This window comes from Thunnus maccoyii, chromosome 1 (assembly GCF_910596095.1).
Source record: "Thunnus maccoyii chromosome 1, fThuMac1.1, whole genome shotgun sequence".
Taxonomy (NCBI): Eukaryota; Metazoa; Chordata; class Actinopteri; order Scombriformes; family Scombridae; genus Thunnus; species Thunnus maccoyii.
The window spans coordinates 18,228,867-18,248,891 of NC_056533.1; the positions used below are offsets into that span (position 1 = coordinate 18,228,867).

A 20,025-nucleotide genomic window follows, 5' to 3' on the forward strand; every position below is an offset into this window, starting at 1 on the left:
ACAGCGGTACAGGGCTTTTTGTGGGAGTCAGCAGGCTGATGAAAGAGCATGATATCACAACCTGCTTAGTTTTTCCCTCTGGTTAGATTTCTGTAAAGTTTCAAACGAACCTGCTTTCCACTCTGCTCAAGACTGAAGTGAATATTTGCCGTTTTTAATGTGTATGCATGTGTTTAAGTTTTACAATTAAATAGCTGTTTAAACTGCATTACATGGGCTAATTTATTTCAGTTTTACTGAAATTTATTTTAGACACAAACCAAGGATGAGCCGCAAATGCTCCCTTTTCATCCGTCCACACAACTGCTACAGTACATTTCCTTTCATCTTTGACAAGCACCTGCACTCTTGTAAAAACCATGTTATAAAACCTGGTTAAAGGTAAATATGACCTAGGAAGGTTTCTTTAACAGAAATCTAGCTGTGTAAAGCTGTTTTCTCTTAATCCTTTACCTCGATTATAAAAACATGTCTGGTTACTACAGAACGCTGACAATAACTCAGTGTCTTGAGTACATGTAAACGTACTGAGTGTGAGACTCAGGTTTAGTTCCACACACACAATATATTCAGTGGTGAGTGTGGTCCTTACTAAGTGCTTATTAATATTGTATGGTTAAATGGGAATTGTTAACATTTTATCAATTGCCTTGGCAGCCTAATGAAATATTAAACATTAAGAGAGCTTTTGTTTTACCATTATACCAAGAAAGGGTAAACACAAAATTAATAACATCTTTTTTAAGGGAATGAGACAGATATTTTCTGAGGTTATCCATGTTTAAAGCACAACTACAAACAACCTGCAAATATGTGGTTTAGGTGCATTTCGAAGCCAGTTTAAAACCAGCATTTAAATTCAACCACAAAAATTAGTAACAAACCAAGTAGCCATCCATATATATGAACTTTTAGGTATGATTTGGTCTTTAATTAATTTATCTGAAGTTTAATTATTTGTGTGTCTTATTACTGAATAACCATCATCTCCAACATAAACCATGTCATCTTTGCCTCTGCCCACTCTCTGCCATTAGCAGTTCCACAGAGACACAGCTTTACTCGCTGCTCACGCAACGCTCTTCCTGTAGTGCTACACAGCTACAGCCAACACACCGTAAGCCACAGATGACAAGGCCCTGTCAGTTAAGAAACAGTAAAATTAACCTAGAGATTGAGTTTGTATTGTGGTATTTTTCCCATAAAAAAAAACTGAGTCTGAGCTTGATTAACCTAACCTGATGAAATAAAAGGTTGGCAAAGAATAACCACTTTTTTAAATAAATGGTTTTATTTAAAAATTACTGAAGTAACAAACGGTACATACAAATTGGATGAGTCAGTCTGAGTCTGAGTCATTCTGAGTTTTAATGATCCGTCTGGTTGGGCTTTCGCTGAGTGTCCCAAAACTATGTGGTGGCCAGAGCTGTATAGGACAAAGGGCACAGAGAAAGAAGGGGTTAAAAGAAAGATACTGTAGGAGTCACATATAAAAAAAATAAATAAAGGACCACCATTAATTATGCAAGACACTTTATCATTGCTACTCTAACAACTTTACTTCCTGGACACATTCGCTAATATGGCTTTTAATGATGCGTTTGACTTCATAAAAGATCTTGTTATTTCATCAGCTGTCGTAATAGGGCCTCCAGTGGAGTGCCGCTGTCCAATCAGATGGACAGAAGGTTGGCTGACCTGTTTCCAGGGTCGTGGTTGCTATGACATCCAGTGACATGACAACACAGCAGAATGGAAAGCTAGACAATATGTTGTCCAGGCTTTGGTCAATCAGACACACTTGCTTTGAACTTCCAACTGACTCACATCTTTCAAATTGTGCTTAAAATGGCCATACTGGACTATTCAAAAACTAAGTAAGTCAACTAACTAACTAACTAACTCATACTAAGAAAAATGTTAAAGAATCACGAATGGCTTGGTCAGCAGCTCAATATCTACACTGTCAGTATTCATATTGGAGAAATTTAATCAAAACTAGTTTCCTGATTATGCAAAAGAAGACATGGCTTAAAATTAATAATTATATAATGTGAATACACTCAATCTCTATGTAGGTTTGAGGGTTTAAAATGCATGACAACATACAGTCCACCTCCTAAGTTACCTTTAAGCAAACACGCCCTCGGATGAGGGCATAGGGAATTGGGCCATAGCTCCTTGAGTCAGTGGAATTCCTAAGGTTATCTCCTTCTAGCCATATGTGGCCTTTTGGAACCTAAAAAACAAAACGAAAACACCAAAGACATATGGAGAGAGGGCAAAAAATGATTGAACAACAAAGAAATCAAACAGAAAGAGAATCTCTAAAATCATATCACTACTTAACCTTTTTAACATGTAAAAGTGATTTGGTCTATTATGTAGTGAGAATCTACCTTAACCCCCACCACCAGCGAATTGCCTCAGCCATCCCTCCCTCCTCAGCCTATCTTAACGTCAACCTGCCTGTCCCTCTTTAACCCCATACCGTCTTAGGAGAAGGGTCATGGGTAACGGGCAGGGTCGGGAGGGATTTAGAACAACTTCAAACGGGGTCATTAGGCTGTTGGCTGAGATCTGCGCCCCTCTTACCCATGGAGGGCAAAGCCAGAGAGGGGCCTGAGATAGCTGGGTAGAGAGAGAGGGAGAGAGAGACAGAGACAGGGAGAGAGAGAGAGAGAGAGAGAGAGACAGAGAGAGAGACAGAAAGAAAGAGAGAGAGGGCTAAGCTGCGGCTAGCAGCAGTGTCCAAGGGTCTCCACCGCGGTCCGACCTGCCAGTGGGGCGGTCATCCAAGCAGGCTCTAATTCACAGTGACACCAATTATGATTAATCTCATCACTTTAGGAGAGTAGGCTTGTCAAGGCCCTAATTAAGTGCGCTGTCCCCCCTATATGTGCAGACAGGATCAACAACACATTATATTGTCATAATGGGCATCACAATCCGCGAGTCTATTTTTGTGTTGCCTAACTTTTTAACGGCAAAAGTCCTCTGGAAGAAAGAAGAGAACGTGAAAAGAGAAACAATATTATCCACACTGAGGTGACGTCACTTCTTCGCCTCTGCTCGTACTCCTTATTCCCATCACCCGGCTTCCCTGATTGGAGTCTTCAGTCCTACTGTGGGATGCTGCGTTTCGTTTCATATTCGATAATTGAGACAGATGATGTGACATAATCACGAGCCAGTGACATGTTGACCTAACATGAGGTAAACAACTCACTGAATAACGACGACACAAATGAATATCATTAAAGGAGTCATCTGAGAACCATATGTCAGCATGCTGGATTCCCACCATTACACCTCATTAACATGGTAACATATGCTGGCTCCCAAGCACAGGAAAAAGAAACACCACCGTTTGTCATCTGCCAAACCAGAACCCCCTGTTTCTTCTCGTCTTCCGTTTAAAAAAAATAACACCATCTTCCTTGTACTTATCCAAGAAACCCAGAGGTTTGATTAAGAAATTTCAAGCATTCTGTCCTGAATTTGGTGAAACCTCCAAAAAAGGAACTACCTCAACACACACACTTAATTTCTTGAAAAGAAACATTGGTTGTCTTAACATCACTTCAGTTGTTTACAATCTGGCGTGAAATCACTGAGCGGGTCAATCAATCTGATCGACAACAGAAAAAGAAAGGCACTTTGATTTAACTTTTATAAAACAAATGACCTCATACAGAAATCCAAACCAGAGCAAAGGCAAAATTACCTTAAGGATCAACCAGGCGGTGTTTCAGAGAAGTGAGAAAGTGAAGAGGTCTGAAACCTGACCAGTAATACTGTGGCCAGCATGAGGATAAAAGCTTATGCATATCACCTTGCAAGTTGCAGGTGTGTGAACAAAACAAAAAAAGCCCACAGTAAGTCAAAGGCAAAGCTATGAATTAACCCCTGATCGCTGCGAAGCAGAAGTGTAACCAGATAATGCACCATCCCTGACTCTGCTTTTCCAAGACAACTGCTGTTTCAAGCACCTGACGCAAACAGCAGCAACACACAGATTTCCAAAGATCCACACAGGCCCAACACTGAGTTGTAATATTTAGATGTGCAGTCACTTTGATCAGCTCTGCTGGCGGTTCTGGTGTGATGAATGGCAGAGATTGCACCCGTCCTGTGGTTGTAGGCTGAGTTGACATGAGGCATTGTGCAACTGTCAAAGACGTGTTGACAAGCACTGAAACTGGAGCTCTCTTCACCGTGGAGGTGTGTTGTTAAACAGTCACACCATTATGGTGCTCATTATGTTAACATGATTGAGGCGGTGAATTATGTTCAGCTTAAATACATGCAGGCTTACAGAGTTCACCTTTCACCATCTTGCTCCATCTATCTTTTTAAATTTTTTGATAGGTTAGGCGACTTTGTGTCACAGACATTTGACATGGAATATGGTGTTCCTCAAGGAAGCATTCTAGGTCCTATTCTTTTTTCTTAATTAGTCACCATAATGTCAAATATCACTGTTACCCTGATGATACACAACTATATAAATATCCCTGTTTCACCAGACAACCCCAGTTTACACGCTCTTTTACTTGTCTCGCTCATTCAAACAATTGGATGACTAAGATTTTTTTAAAAAGAAATGAGAAGAAAACAGAAATTCTACTCATAGGTCCAAAAGCAGAAAAGCAGAGACAGCAGTCAGTGTTTGTTAGCCTGTCCAAGCAAATTAAAACACATTACAGATCTAGGAGTGATTTTAGACTTAGTGATTTTAGTCTTAATTTTATTAGTCATTTTAACGAGGTCGTAAAATACAAAATTTTTTCATCTGAGGAACATTGCCCAAATTAGACCATTTTAACTCAGAACGATGCTGAAATGCTGATACATGTTTTATTACAAGCCGCTTAGATTATTGCAACTCCCTTTTTAAATGGTCTCCCTAAAAATCTTAAAGAAAATTACAGTTAATTAAGAATGCTGCAGCCAGGATTCACATTACCCCTCTGCTTGCATCATTGCACTGGCTACCTGTATCTGGATTTTAAAGTCCTTTTATGTATCTATGTATCTCACATAACGTAGCACCTTCATATGTCAGCAACTGCCTATCATTTTATGTCCCAACAAGAACTCTTGGATCTTCCACTGCCATTCTTTTAGACGTTCGTAAAGTGTCTCACAAGAAATCTGGTGAGGCTGCTTTCTGTTTTTATGGCCCCTAAACTGTGGAATAGCCTCCCCATGGCTCTTAGACAGCAAACTCCCTTTAAAAAAAAAAGAATAAATTAAAGACCTATCTTTTAATTTGGGTTAACTTTACTCATATCATTGTTAATGTTTTATAGTATTGTGATCAAACTGTTTTTGATTGTTTATTTATTAATTTTTCTCTCATTTATTGCTTTTTTTAAACTTAGTTATTGTTTATTATTATCTGATCTTGTTTTGTTAAGCACTTTGTGCTGCATCTTTGCATGAAAGGTGCTATACAAATAAAGTTATTATTATTATTAATTATTATTATTAAGATTATTATTATTATTATCATTATTATTATTATTATTGTTATTATTATTATCATTATTATCTATACTATATATATAGGGGCATTTCATTCTGCTCATCTCTCTGTCACTTTATCTGTCTCTCTCTCTCTTTCTCTCTCTGCAGTAATATTAGGGATCAAGTGTCATTGTTTTGACACAATAGCTCAGACACAGAAATGATTCCTAAAAGGTGACAGGGCAATTAGTCTACTGCTGGATCTCTGAGGGTGGAGAGGACCTGCCTGTCTGTCAGAACAAAAAAGGAGGTGATGACAGAATGGCTTCCAAAATTCATCTTTACAGGTCCAACCCATAATGTCTCACATCATCCTAATAGTTACACACAAACATACACATCCTCGGGGGGGAAAAACTCCCCGAGGGAGGCCAAACATTTATGTGAACAGTGGGTATTTTCTCAGTTACCTCAAATGCTGTCACACAAAACCAGTGATTTTGCTCCTGGCTGTTAAAAAAAAATAATAGTGCAAAGCATACAGTATATTAAGCTGTATGAAATTTAAAAAAAAATGCCTAGTGACAATCAGCTTAGTGAAGCTTCAACAACCAAACCCAAGTATGCCTACACATTTGCCAAAATATAGGCAAAGCTGTTGACATCACACCAGTGACAAAAACAAGACTCAAAATAACCTCCTTATGCATGTAAATGATGACAGTTTCTCTGTGTCTCTCTAATCTTACTGCATATAAAGCAGAACCTCTGCCAACTACTAGACACCAGATACCAGAAATTTTAGGTATTATCTGTTGTGCTGGTGAATTAAGTATTTATGGTAGTATGGTGCGGCTTAAGTTGGAGGTTTATAATATGTTTGTAGCTCTGCATTACTTTTACTGTGTTTGAAAAGTAATAATTTTATAAAATTAGATAAAATGAACAGAGCCAATATGTAGATTGTAACCATTTGAAAAGATCCTTGGTTAATTGAATAGGCTATCATAATGTCAGGATTTAATACATTTTCAAATTAGCCAATTTTATATTTTCAAACCATCAGTTTATTCTAGCATATATCTCGATAAATATGTAATATTTGAGACTTTAAAATGAGACACTGAATTTTGCTTGACCCATGTAGGTTCATTTTCAGCAGTATGTATGAAAAAAAAACAACAAAAGCAGTGCTTTACTGATTGAGAAGAAGTGTGATATGGTGAAAAAAAAGGAAATTCTTCTCAGCTCAACAACCACAGCATTACATGTTCAATAGAATCTAAACAAAAATCATTGAACTGTTACGCTTCAAAGTGTTGATTGAACAGAAGTCCTTGTATTAAATGATACATTAACAAAAACAATGTATTGTCAAACCTCAAAGTTGATTTGCCGCAGTCCAAAACAGTGATATGTTTATCAGAGTTTTACCTATGATTCAAGAAATTATCTATAAATATGTTACATCGTGATTGTCTTCATGACATTTATATATTACATTACATTACGTGAAGGCTCTCTTATTTAACAAAAAAAGCTTTTACTTTTGGATAAAGCTACATGGTTTAAAATCAGAGATCACATTGTAGCAAAAAAGTCCTCAAAAGCAGTCAGAAAGCCTGATTTATGGATCCCTATCATATATATGTACATTATATCATATTCATAATGGGTATGAAGCAGATCCCGTTGATCCTGAATGGGACTAATTGGATATGGGAAAAGGATATATGAATGGATAGTTTTGAAGATTTGTAAAGTGACCTGAATCATACTACCACTACCACCAAGATATCGCCATCTATTGACCAGTATAGGCAGCAGCTAAGTATAAGTGAATGAAAGTTAAGGAGCATCCAAAATGAATGGAAGTCAATGAGCATTATGCTAAAATTGATGGAAAAAACCCCAATACAGCAGCTCTCCACCTAGTGGCAAACTGCATCCTGCTGCTACTTCCTGAGATTATGAATCACAACGCAAATGATGTCACCTATTACAAGTTCAGTTCTCTGTATGTGGAGGTGAAGCGAGTAGAACAGGAAACCCCTTTATTTCCCATTTCATTTGCTGAATGACACTTTCTGGCCTTATGCTATGTTTCGCTGAACCCATCCAACAGTCTGCCCATAGTCTATAAAATACACAATAAATTCAAAAACATGCAACATAAACGCAACCTTTGGTTTGCAGAAGTGTGTATACACACACACACACAGACACACAGACACACACAGACAAACACACACACGCACACACCTCCGCCCACCCATCAGTCTGTCCACTCAGCTGGCACTAACTCTAACAGGCTTCAGAGAGATTGCAGGCCTGAGCTGTGGGCGTTGGGGAGAGTAGTAATAGAAAAGCAATGACAGTGGTTTCACCAGCAGAACCCCTGCTCACTCTCTGGTTTTATCACTGTTCTGAGGAAATATAGGTGTTGTCAAAAGCTGATATTTTGACCAATGACACAAAATGGATGTGTGCGGTCGAAAATGTAAACAACTATGAAAGTCTATAGACTGCGGTACACACACACAAGGAAAGCCAACAACAAACTGAGAGACAGTTTTTCATTATACATAGAGATTCTGTTTGTCATTTTAGAGTGAAACAAACTATCAAGTATTTTGTTGTGAACAAATTCTTCATTCAATCGGTATTTCCCTGTATCCTTTTAACCTTTTTTCTTCCAAAGAGACTCTTTGAGTTGAGGTTATTGGAAGCCAAACAGTAAAACTACCTTACTTGGTAAAGCAGGTAATCACAGGATGCATAAGAAAAACAACTGAAAAGCAGCAACAAATATAGGCTTGTATGATGTAAACATACTCACATATGTGTGGGTCTTGAAAAGATCTGATGGGCCACTTGTGCAGATCTTGTCACCTTCCAACCCAATTACCCTTTTACAAACATTCATATTTGGGTCAAATGGACTTTTTGCAATTACTATGTCACCCCTGAAAGAAAATATAAACACAAATACTTCATTTGTAACATTCAGGGTGCATTTCTTCTCAGACAATGCATAACATCTTACAGCGCATCAGAAATGTAAATTATAAAATGCCTATACATATTCCAACATGGCTGCTATGTCCTCTTTTTGCTCACTGCATATGAATGTACTGACTGGGACCCACTTTTGTATTTTGCAAAGATGACGACTCATCCGCTCAGAGAACACGACATCATGGTTGACAATGGTGGGCTCCATAGATGGACCAGAACACTGAAAAAGAAACAAAACAACAACAACAACAACAACAAAAAAATTATGTCATATGTACAGATGAGTGAATATAATTTGAGAAAAATGTAATTATTCTGTGATCTTAATAATACCAACCACCACAAATTCTCCAATGTATTCAAAGGCACAATGTGCAATGCAGCCATACTGGACAGTGTAGCCCACAAACCCCAAGGTCTTCCCCAGCACACGGCGGAACATCTTCATCTGCAGTGCAAAACACAACTATAGGTTAGGGGACAACATCAATATACACACAGTAATTGTCAAATGCTTCACCTCTGGTCCTAAAATGGGTGGTGAGGAAATGATTCAGCGTCACCATTTATGGTAGGCTTATGTCCTCTGCAGGATTTCTAAAAACAAAGGCTTTTTGGTTTAATTTTTAAAGGTGTGGACAAGGTTGTCACAGCTGGCCTACTACTAAGATGGCACCCTCCCTGGTGTTTCATTCTCAGAGGCTCAGCGGCCAGTTCACACCAGAAAACTGCCCTGAACTTTGATCCTGTGTAGGATGGACCAATCAACACCTCGCTCTCAGGTGATGGACAAACACAGAAGCTGTGACACTTTCAGCCACGCAGCTCTGTACTGTCTGCAGCTAGTCGCTGACATTGCGCTGCCTCCACTACCACCACAATCATTAGAGCGTTTATCAACTTCTGTCAGCACCATAGAAACACAAAGACACCGCTAGCACCCATCCACCTGCCTTGCAAACACTCCGTCACACAAACACACACACAAGGACTATCCACGTGTCTTCTGAGCAAACATCCCAGCCACACTCAGGTTATTGACTTTTACTCAAACTGCAACCTGCTGGATGGACAGAAGAAAGTAAGTCAATCTTTACACACTGTCACGCACAGTGCGTACGCACTCCGCACGCACACCTGCACACACACACATGCATATGCACCATCAGATTGAAACTGTATATTTAGAAAAGAGTAGGTACAGCTTGGCTTAGAGGTTAGACTGCACTTCAAACATTTTTAGCTTTGGCCGCTGTCCTGCCAGTCCACCACAGGGTAAAGAAATCTCTTTTCTCCATCTCCCCTATTCCTTCTGTGTCTTTCCCCCTTTCTCTCTCCATGTCTTCTCTCCCTCCCAGGGTATTATTAACCAAAGCAAGCAGAGCGGAAACCAAAACCCCAAATCCTCAGAGCTCTGGGAATGACTTCCCAAAGATGGACATGGATTAGACCCCCAATTTCTCCCTTGCCCCACCACCTCCATCCCCTTCTCTCCCCAGGTCCCCAACAGACCGGGTGTCAGGTGGCTCTCCCAGCCCTGCCAAAGGTGTTACCCCTAATCCCATTATCCCCCCCACTCTTCTCACACACACACACACACACACACACACACACACACACACACACACACACACACACACACACACACACACACACACACACACACACACACACACACACACACACAAACATACACACAATGCTCTCTCATTCATGCCAACTATATTCCACCTATTAAACCTTCTATCTATTCTTCCATCCCTAGCATGATTTGTCTCTTTGGCCCATTCGCCATCCTTTCTGATCCAAAAACACCAACTCCATCCTTTCACCTCCCTGTGCGCTGCTACCGCGCTCTTCCCTCTGTTCCCTGATCACCCCTGGCAACCCTGTGCTTTTTGCCGCCACAGCGAATGACGGCGCTCAAACAGGTGAAGGGGGGCATATATATTCTCAGCACAGGGCCCAAATGAAGTGCCCCTTTCCAGTCGCAGCTTGCTCCGATGTCTTGTTCTGTTCCACAGGAACTATAAACTCAGTCCTCCCCCAGCTGGTACAATAACACCTCTGGCCCTATAATTCCTCTGTTGGGAAGCAAGTGGTCTAAAGGTTAATGTGAATCTCAGGTCTGCACTAAAGCGACATGTTCAGCTCTATTTGTCTTGCTCTCAGCTTCCTCCACCAGTGCCCCTCTCATTGTGGTACTGTAATGCACTCTCAGACATGATCTCACATGTGCTCTTCCTTCTGCTAGGCTGGGGATCAGGAATCTTTGCTAGCACTCATTCGCAAAGCACAGTGGACAGCCTCCCGTACAGCTGCCTTCATATCTCTGTTTCAGCCCCCCCTCCATTCCAGTGTGCATTCATCATAGGTAGGGATTAAGGGACTTTGCATAACAAGATCACACGGCCAGTGACTGATATCAAGAGAGTCCATATGCAGCCGCCTGGTTTTCTGAGGCACCCTCTGTCATTGATAGTGTGTGTCTGTGTGTGTGCATGTGGTGTGAATGTGCACAGACAATGGCATCACCTATGTGTTTCATACAAAGTGTATATGTGAGCTGCAGTGACTCCTTTGTGATTCAGTATGAGGTGGACATCCACAGAGACATCTGATTGGATCTCTATTACCTCTAATTCCCCCGAGCAAAGAGTCAGACAGCACACACTATCTCCTTGCCCCTAATACCCAGCGCATGTGTGCGTTGGGGAGTACCAACATTAATTGAATGCTGTATTACAGCTGTAAATTAACACAAAGTCTCTCTGTTAATCCAGGATTACACGCCAAACATGTTCATGGGAAAACAAAGAAAGTCAGCACAGCCCTCTCTGCAGAACCATCTGTGGCCACCGGCCTCCCATGGTCACAACACAGTGCTACAGTGGGGAAAAGAGGGGGATCCCAAATGAATAGCTGCTGATGGAAACACCTCATTGTGTGTTTAACTCTGTGATCCTCTTACTGAGGGAATACCATTCACTCAGAGCACAGCAATCACAAGGAGATGAATGAAAAAAATCTTTTTTTCCCCACAATATCAATCATGAGCGCAAAATACAGCAGTAGCATGAATGCCTATCACTGCGTCCACCCAGCTGTCAAAAGCATTTTGAGTGAACAATTTGAGACACTGCAAAAATAAAACCTGAATGAGATGTATTTCCGTCATCTGCAGGGTAGACATGAATAAAGAGGCTTCCTGAACATCGCTTTGACAGACATATCCATGAGAAAATAGTCTCTCAAAAAGCACTGGATAAGCATTAAGAGGCATTGGGAAAGTTGTATTTTTTATGTCAGCAAATGGGAAGCTTCCTCAGGATGAAAACAATGAAATTACCTTGGCAATATTTAGTGTTAAAGGACATTGCCATATAATCAGGATTGGTGGCCAGTGCAACAAGACATATGACATGTCTTGAGGTTGTAGTGGACAGATAACTATTGCTTATGTCATTATTGACTTAATAAAAAATTGTAATCTGCTTTTCCGGAGTTTTGCTAAGTCAATATCTGAGTGGGAAGTCAGCAACAAAAAAAATCATTAACTTAATAATAAAGTGAAGCCAATAAAAGCAAACCAAAGTTACTTATTGAGGCCATAAGGAAATATTCAAATAAGAATTACAGCTACTGGCCTCTGGAGATTTGAATCTGCCATTGGCTGAGTAGTGTTAATTGATATACATGGCCAGTCTATTAGACCCACAAAGAGAATCTCAATCCAAACAGCACACAAGGGCCTTGCAGTGGACTCCTTACAGAACTAAATTAGGAAAACATGGGCTGAGAGAGAGCTGGGCAACAGGGGGGCTAAGAGGCTTACAAGCCCCTTGTCAGATATTCTTCTTCTCCCTGAGGATCCCAGATGGAAGGGAGTCTGGAGGAGCAGGCAGCACCAGAGAGGGGACGAATCCCACCTCTGATGTCTTCCTCTGGGCAGCAGAAGGCAGAGGAGGGTGGGGCTTTGGTCCTGTTGCGCAGAGCTTGATTTGATCTTAATGTGAGCTATAAAAAGGAGCAGGTTTGGCAACCAGGGGGGTCTGTTTCAACTATCAGTCCAATCAGAGATAATCCTGCTGATTTAGACACAGACACCTGGCTGGATGGAGAGTGACAGATGTAAAAGTCCCAGTCACAGAGATGTATGTCTAGCCCCAATCTTTCATAGGTCTGCCTTCTAACAGAGGCTTAATTGAAGCGACTGATCTCCATATTGCTCTTTTCAACGTTGCTAATGGCAACACAGCCCTGAAACAGCTGAGCGAGGTTACTATTTGAGGAGCTGAGGGTTTAAACCTACAATCAATGGGTAAGCCAGAGCAAATAATAGCCAAGTGATATGAATACAACTGCTATGAATTGAAAGGAAGTGTGGGTTGACGGAGTCCCCAGCCAATTATATAGAATGGAAAAACTAGCCACTAAGCTTTATTGTATTGACCACAAGCGTATATGTGGTGCTGGCCTGGTGCTGAGAGAGTTGAGAGATCTTATCTAGTGTTGTATCAGATTCACAAAGGGGTCAGTGTTTTGCTTTGACCATCCTGATATATTTTAATACTAGCTAAAGACAGGCACCTCAACCTAAACGCAAACCTATGATTTTTAAGAATGGGATTTTCTTTTATTTGAAATTAGCACATATATAATTTTTCTATTATATTTTATCCAATAGGTCAAGCTAAATATGGCTCTCTGCATTTTAGCAACATCTGCAAAAATCTCAGGAAACCATAGCCAGTCAAACAATATGGGATGTTGATTAAATGGAAAAAGTCAAATCCTTAGACAAAATTAGCTGAACCCATCCTAAGTTTATTGTTCTTTTTCCCTTGGAATATTACTTGTTTTCAATGCTAACAAAACAAATATGGTGCATGTTGATGATTATCTTGCATCCCCCAGACACAAGAAGTCTACCTTTTCTCGCAGCTCCACACTGATGGCAGAATTAGAATGAAGAAACCAAAACAGTCTAACCAGGAAAGGTCTGACATGTTATGACTGCTGCCATTATATAGTTCAATCAGATACAGAGACTGATAAAACTGACAAAAACACAGCATAAAAACACAAATGCACCGATGACACATTGTAAAAGAAGGAAAATCATGTTATTTTTGTACAATTAGGGTGCTGTGTTTACACTGCCACACACTGAATTGTGCTACGAAGCCCAAAGGTTAAATTGGGATTCAAGAGAATTGGAAATTAGGTGACTGGCACGGCACAGAGGATGTGGACAAAGTTTCCACAGCAATGTACTCATACATCCTGCACGTTGCAATGCTGAAGCAGGCCCTCCTCCTTCTGAGATGCAGGTCAGTCAGTGCATCTTATTTGTCTCATATAGGCTTTCCACAATGCCCAGTGTTGTCAGTCATGATATATTCCCTTGGTCTCCTGTCAGGACATATAAATCTCAACAGTGCTGTCAAAACAGCAGGACTGCCTCTGCTGAGAGCATTTGTAAAGTGAGCAGTTGCTTCCTCTGGAGCCTTACAGTATCCTGTGATCTTGTGCTGCCTCTGGCCTCTCTCTGTCACAGAGAGCTTTTTTACAGCTGTCTTAAGAAATACACTGATCACTCAGCAGTCAACCAGTTTTAATAGTGGACATTCTACCAGTTCTTTACCTAATCTGATACTCCAAGTTCTTGAAATATGTGCAAGAGGTTTCCATCATCAATAGGCCTTTTACACAGCAGGCATTTTGACATGTCATAGTAAGGACAGCACAGGTGTTACTAATAACATTATCGATGGCTCCTTTCTATTCAAGTGTCCCACAGCGATGAGCCAGTATGCACAATACCAGGACCCTGAAACTAAAGCAACTTAATAAAATTCAGACATAATTAATTTTATGATTTAAACCTGTACTTTTCCTGCTGTGACACGTCAAAATTTCTTTTCTGAAAGGCCTATAAGCTGCTGAGGAGAGTGCTGTGTTACATTCAACATAGATTGCCAAACCTCCTTTACGAACTCCCATATGAATTAAAAAAAAGTATTTTGGTTTTTGTTACTGTTGTAGATTACAGAAAGGCAGTCACAATGTGCTCAATTATTTTAAACAGATTATGTTGTTGGAATACTTAATATTGTGTTTGCATTTTGCCAACTGCATATTCAGTATTTTCAATAATATTAACAATATATTCTAGATAAAATAGTATGTTTGTTATGATTATTTCTGGACCACTTTGTCCCTAAATGATATAGTATCAACCATTATATCAAATGTAGCAAATACAATTTTCATTTTAAACAATGGTATTGTGTGTTGTGTGTGTAAAATAGGAAAATTGAGGCTGTAAAAAAGTCTACTGGATTTCAGAAAAAAAAGTCTTAGTGATATGAACATATTTCAGTTTAAAAATAAAGATGAGGAAAGTTCATCATTAGGTTGACCTCAGCAGAATTTGTATAAAGATTGTACACTGAACGCTCGAATAGACTGTGTTGGTGTTATCAATTTAAGTGTAGTCTGATTAGGCTGTGATCATTATTCAAAACTTTAAAACTGTGAATGAAAATCAAAAGGCACTCATGCTCACCACAAGACATTCCCACAGCTATTTCTAAACTGCTGTGGCTTCCTACTGTACACTTGCAATGCTTGGAGATTTCCTCCCCTCACTTTTACACCTGCTGAGCTCTCCAAGCTGAATGCAATTGGGGAAGTGACACACAGGGCTCCACAGTGACATTCAGTGTCAGCTTATGAATGACTATAGTGTATACAACCAAAAACATAAAACATACATGCATAGTTACTGACTTGTAGAACTACTCGTGCACACACGAAGCCCCTCTGTATTATGAAGCACTTGTGCAACTGCGATCCATGACCTATTTATCACATTACATTACATGACATAAGACCTACTATGACCTTAGGATGTAAGTTATGAGATAGATTTTGACAGATTAATTCGTTCTGTCTTTACAAAGGCCATTCCTCGGCAAAGATAGAATAGAATAGAAATGGAAAGAATAGAAAGAGAACAAATTATCAATGCAGCTACACTGTATATTTTATATAACCCTGTTTCCTGTCTGCACTTTCCACTATCGAATAAAGGCAAAAATGCCAAAAATAATCTCTGGTATATTGTGTTAACTTGCTATTTTGAGGTGTGTTAAGATTTAATTTGGACATCCCATGAAGCATAAATACAACCTTTCTTTACTTCGCTCAGTTTAACTTTGTTGTTTTGTGTGTGTTAAGAAGGCTCAAACTTATCTTATTACAGACAGTTTTAAAATGCTCTGTGAAACTGAAAGCACTCCACCATGCAGTGAACCAGTGCATTATATAAAAGATTCCTGCTTATTGAACACTTGAAAATCATTTCCCTTTTTATACATAGATGGATAAATAGATAGAGACTTGACATACATCACAAAATACATGAGGTAGGTAAAAGAAACAAATACAGTTACTTATATATAATACTTATATATAATAACTAAATAGACTAACTCAATTATAAAATAAAAATAGAATAAAAAATAGAGTAAGACTACAGATAAAACCATAACTAGAATATAGTATTTGCTGAGTATACATTGTTCAATGATATTAATATGCTATAATACACTGTACATTAGTCAGGTGGATATTGCTGAGGTAGTAAGGTGAGGTGCAGGACTGTCCATGGATGTTAAGTGTTGGATGGATATTGTAGGTTCTATGGAGAACATGTGCCAGTGGTGGAATATAACAAAGTGTATTTACTCAATACTGTGCTTAAGTACAATTTTATGATACTTGAGAAGGTACTTTACTTGAGGATTTCCATTTTGTCATACTTCATACTTGTACTTCACTTCATTTCAGAGGGAAATATTGTACAATTTACTCCAATACATTAATTTGACAGCTTTAGTTACTTTTCAGATTAAAATTTTACATAAAATAACACATGATGAGTTTATAAACAACACTGCATTCAACCAATAGTTAGCAGTTCCACTAAAGAGACATTTCTCCTCTAAACATCTCACATGGTTCCATTTTATTAACTGTTCAAGGCCCAAAGATTAAAATTCTCCAATATTTCCCAGATTAGAGACAAGTCTGAAAAATGAATCCAATTTTATAGCAGAACTTTGTTTTTTTTCCCTTTGTTTCCCACTAATCATCTCACGACCCCTCAGATTCATCTTGGGACCCTTTGGAGGGGCCGGAGCCCTAGGTTGGGAACCACTGGACTAAACTGTATATACAGTCGTTCAAACTAACCAGTAAAATGCTGCTTACACATTGATTAATCAGTATTAATAATGAATTAATGCACTTTATTAAACATATTTAATATCAGTCACTGTGGTGGATTTTCTACACAACCAGTACTGTTATTTTCAATACTTTAAGTAAATTTAGCTGATAATACTTCTGTACTTTTACTTAAGTTGGATTTTAAATGCAGGACTTTTACTTGTAATGGAGTATTTTTACATTGTGGTATTTCTACTTGTACTTAAGTAAAGGATCTGAGTGCTATGTTCTCCTCATTTACACCCATAATAAGGGTTCTATTCTATTCCAGCAGTAAATAAGCATAGAATAGTCTCCCATTAGATCACCCATTAACATTAGGCGCTTAAGTTTCTTGTTCAATCATGATGTCATGTGTCATGCATAGATAAACAGGTATGACTGTTGCCTATTCTGTTCAGCTAACTAAAATAAAAGTGTGCTGTGATTGAAAATGAAAAAGCAGATTCTGTTAAACAATATTCTGGTTCTGTCATGTTATGTAATGAAACCAACAAGGTCATAGCTGCACAAAACGAAGTTTTTAAAAGCATCGACTAGCTGCTGGTTATTGACGAACATACACGCGCTGTGTTTGCAGACAGAAGGAAAATATAACTACCAGCTAACTTTGGATAATCAGCGGAGTTTTACTCACCAGCTGACTGTGGGATTCAAAGCTCCGACCACGCAGTTATCATCACAACAAATGGACCTTCCTCTTGACAGCTTCGACAGCCGGCCCCGTAACACTAGCCGGCCTGATTGGTCGAGCTTCAACAAAGTCCTCTCTGATTGGACGACACGCTCCAAAACATTAACCGGCGTCACCACGTCACAGGCAGTATGGCTGCTCCCGCGAACCGTATGGCTAACCCCCCTGGTGAACGTTTACCGTTCAATACTACGAGTTTTCAGAAGAAAACAAGAAGCAAGTTGTTATCCATACCCGGTACCCGACCTTCGGTTCAAAATGGACAGCTCCTAGTTTCGACCGGTGTCACGTCACTCGACTATTTGCTCGGTTAGTTTGATGGTAGCTACACATGCTAACTGTTTTCAGTGTGACGTTAACGAGAAACACTGAGTTTAGTAACAACATATTTGTGTAATTAATTCCAAAAGGGCAAATCTATCATCTGTCACAGAGTGGGGAGTTTTGTCACTGTCAGGACAACTATACAGAAAGTAAACGTTAGCATACCTTCTTGTGTGTAAATTGTGTATCACAGGTTGACACGTGATATACCATGAGCAGGTACTTATCACTGATATGTGGAGTTTGCCTGTATAAATGAATCAGTGTGGTGTCTTTTCAAATGTTTTATGAGGAAAAAGTAGAAAAGATAAGAATGTTATCTGGCCCCTAAAAAGAGATTATGAATTGACAGAATATCTCTCTACTGTCAGAGATAGAAAGCAGAGACAGATCCCAACATAGTAAAGGCTCAGTGACCACAAATTGGCAATCGAAAAAGGAAGACATAAAAAAATCAGGGCAACCAAAAGAAAACAGAATTTGTGGTAACTGCTCAACAGGTGAGGTTCAGACAGAGATGCACTTCCTCCTACAATGTAAAACATTCAGTGAAATGAAGAACATTTACTTTAAGAAGTTCAACTCTGTAATTTCAGATTTCAAAGAACTTAATGACCTCTCAAAATTAAAAAATACTCCTAGGAAAAGGAGGCCTAATATATATCAACACACCACAACCTGAGGGACAGCCAATGACCTAGGTGCACACAGCACATGCATGCATTCACACACATACACAAATACATGCATAGGATATATTGTGTATATATATAATTAATATATATCAATCTTAATTTTGTGTTAATGTTCATATTATTGTTATTTTGTACTGTACAAATATTTGGACAAATTGTATTTTGATGGTTTGGCAACATTGTTCTCAAAACTTTCGTGCCAATAAAGCCTATTGAATTGAAAGTTGAATTGAAATTGATATTTATGTCAGTTTCAAACGGTGCTCCAACCATCAAATTGTTTAGATGAGAAAACACATTGGACATCCTCTAAAATTAGGCAAAACACATTATCCTAATCCTTAAAGATGATCCCTGTGCTCATTCAAAAGGATGGAGATACTCTTTATGGCTTCCTGGCCATATTTTAATGCAAGGAAATTGCAGGTGTCAGTTAACATTATGTGGCCAATTTTGACACTTCATCTTAAATCTTGCATATTTGGGTAGTTATGATCTTGCAGATACTCATAAATTATATTTGTGTATAATATAGGCCTGGTCCTTCTGGTGATTAACATTTAGATTCCCCTAATACTCTATCATTGGGAGCTCTGACAGAAATATAACTTTATGTCAGTGGAAACATAGTCACATTCCTCATTTCTTTTTTGTTTAACCTGTAAAGTACATGTTTTGAGGACAATGTTAGAACACCCCAAAAGGTTTTATACAACTTATTCTCTATATATATTGTAAATGTGTTATAACTAAGCAAATTTTCAGGTGTGGTGACAGCTAAGATGCCACTTTTCCAGTAGCTCAAACCTATTACAACCAGTGTAGTTTCAGATTACCGGTCTTATACCTTATCCTCCTGCACCGACACACAGGAACATGGTCTAGCAGAACCCAATAACACTCTGGCTTAATGAGAAAAGGGAGACATTGTAAAATGCTATTTAACATTGTATCAGATTAAATGGAACTCCTACCATAACCAATGTGAAAACACAACATGTCTCTTCAGATGGTCAGTCCTCCAGTTTTCTTATGAATGAGATGAAGAGACAGCAGTGGAGGCTGGAGAGGAGAGCAAACTAAACAGCACTTGGCCAAAGGGAGTGTTTCACATTGATTCAGAGTAAGACTGACTGTATGATGTGTCACACTGATATTGGTTTTTTTTTCTTCACAAACAGGTGGCGGCTTGGCAGTTGGAACAGTACTTCTCATAGGTGAGCCTATTATTTGCCAAATTGAACATTTGATGATTTACAGGTCCCATGAAATGGTATCATTACTTCCTTAATGTGATGTATTTCCTGTTGAAACAAGTTGTGTGGGCAGACATACCACAGTGAGGAGGCAATCTTATGTTCAGACCAATCAGCTATCAGTTATGGAGAGAAAGGCATTGTGATTGGACATCCTTAAAGCCTAGAAGGCAGGATTGTTATAAAAAAAATTGTGATGCCATTTTTGTCTTTTGACCTTATGAACAAGTTCAATGTGTGTTTATCATAGTTGTGAAAGGAGTGTTTT

The 20,025-nt window shown here is 39.1% G+C and overlaps 2 protein-coding genes across 2 annotated transcripts in view; one reads left to right on the plus strand and one right to left on the minus strand.

Annotated features, from left to right (window-relative positions):
- Window positions 1-1,265: 1,265 nt before the first annotated feature.
- Window positions 1,266-17,504, minus strand: immp1l (inner mitochondrial membrane peptidase subunit 1). Its single transcript, XM_042410858.1, has 6 exons — window positions 17,426-17,504; window positions 8,828-8,938; window positions 8,622-8,710; window positions 8,312-8,438; window positions 2,129-2,239; window positions 1,266-1,426 (listed from the first exon to the last, which is right to left on the minus strand). The coding sequence occupies exons 2-6, from the start codon at window positions 8,936-8,938 to the stop codon at window positions 1,340-1,342; spliced, it is 525 nt and encodes a 174-aa protein (XP_042266792.1). The 5' UTR covers window positions 17,426-17,504; the 3' UTR covers window positions 1,266-1,339.
- A 70-nt stretch (window positions 17,505-17,574) lies between these two features.
- The window catches only part of elp4 (elongator acetyltransferase complex subunit 4), a 53,574-nt gene continuing 51,123 nt past the window's right edge, over window positions 17,575-20,025 (plus strand). Inside the window, exons 1-2 of the mRNA XM_042410872.1 lie at window positions 17,575-17,791; window positions 19,683-19,718. Of these exons, the coding sequence (XP_042266806.1) occupies window positions 17,614-17,791; window positions 19,683-19,718 (214 nt within the window). The 5' untranslated portion in view covers window positions 17,575-17,613. The remainder of the gene's footprint in view (window positions 17,792-19,682; window positions 19,719-20,025) is intronic.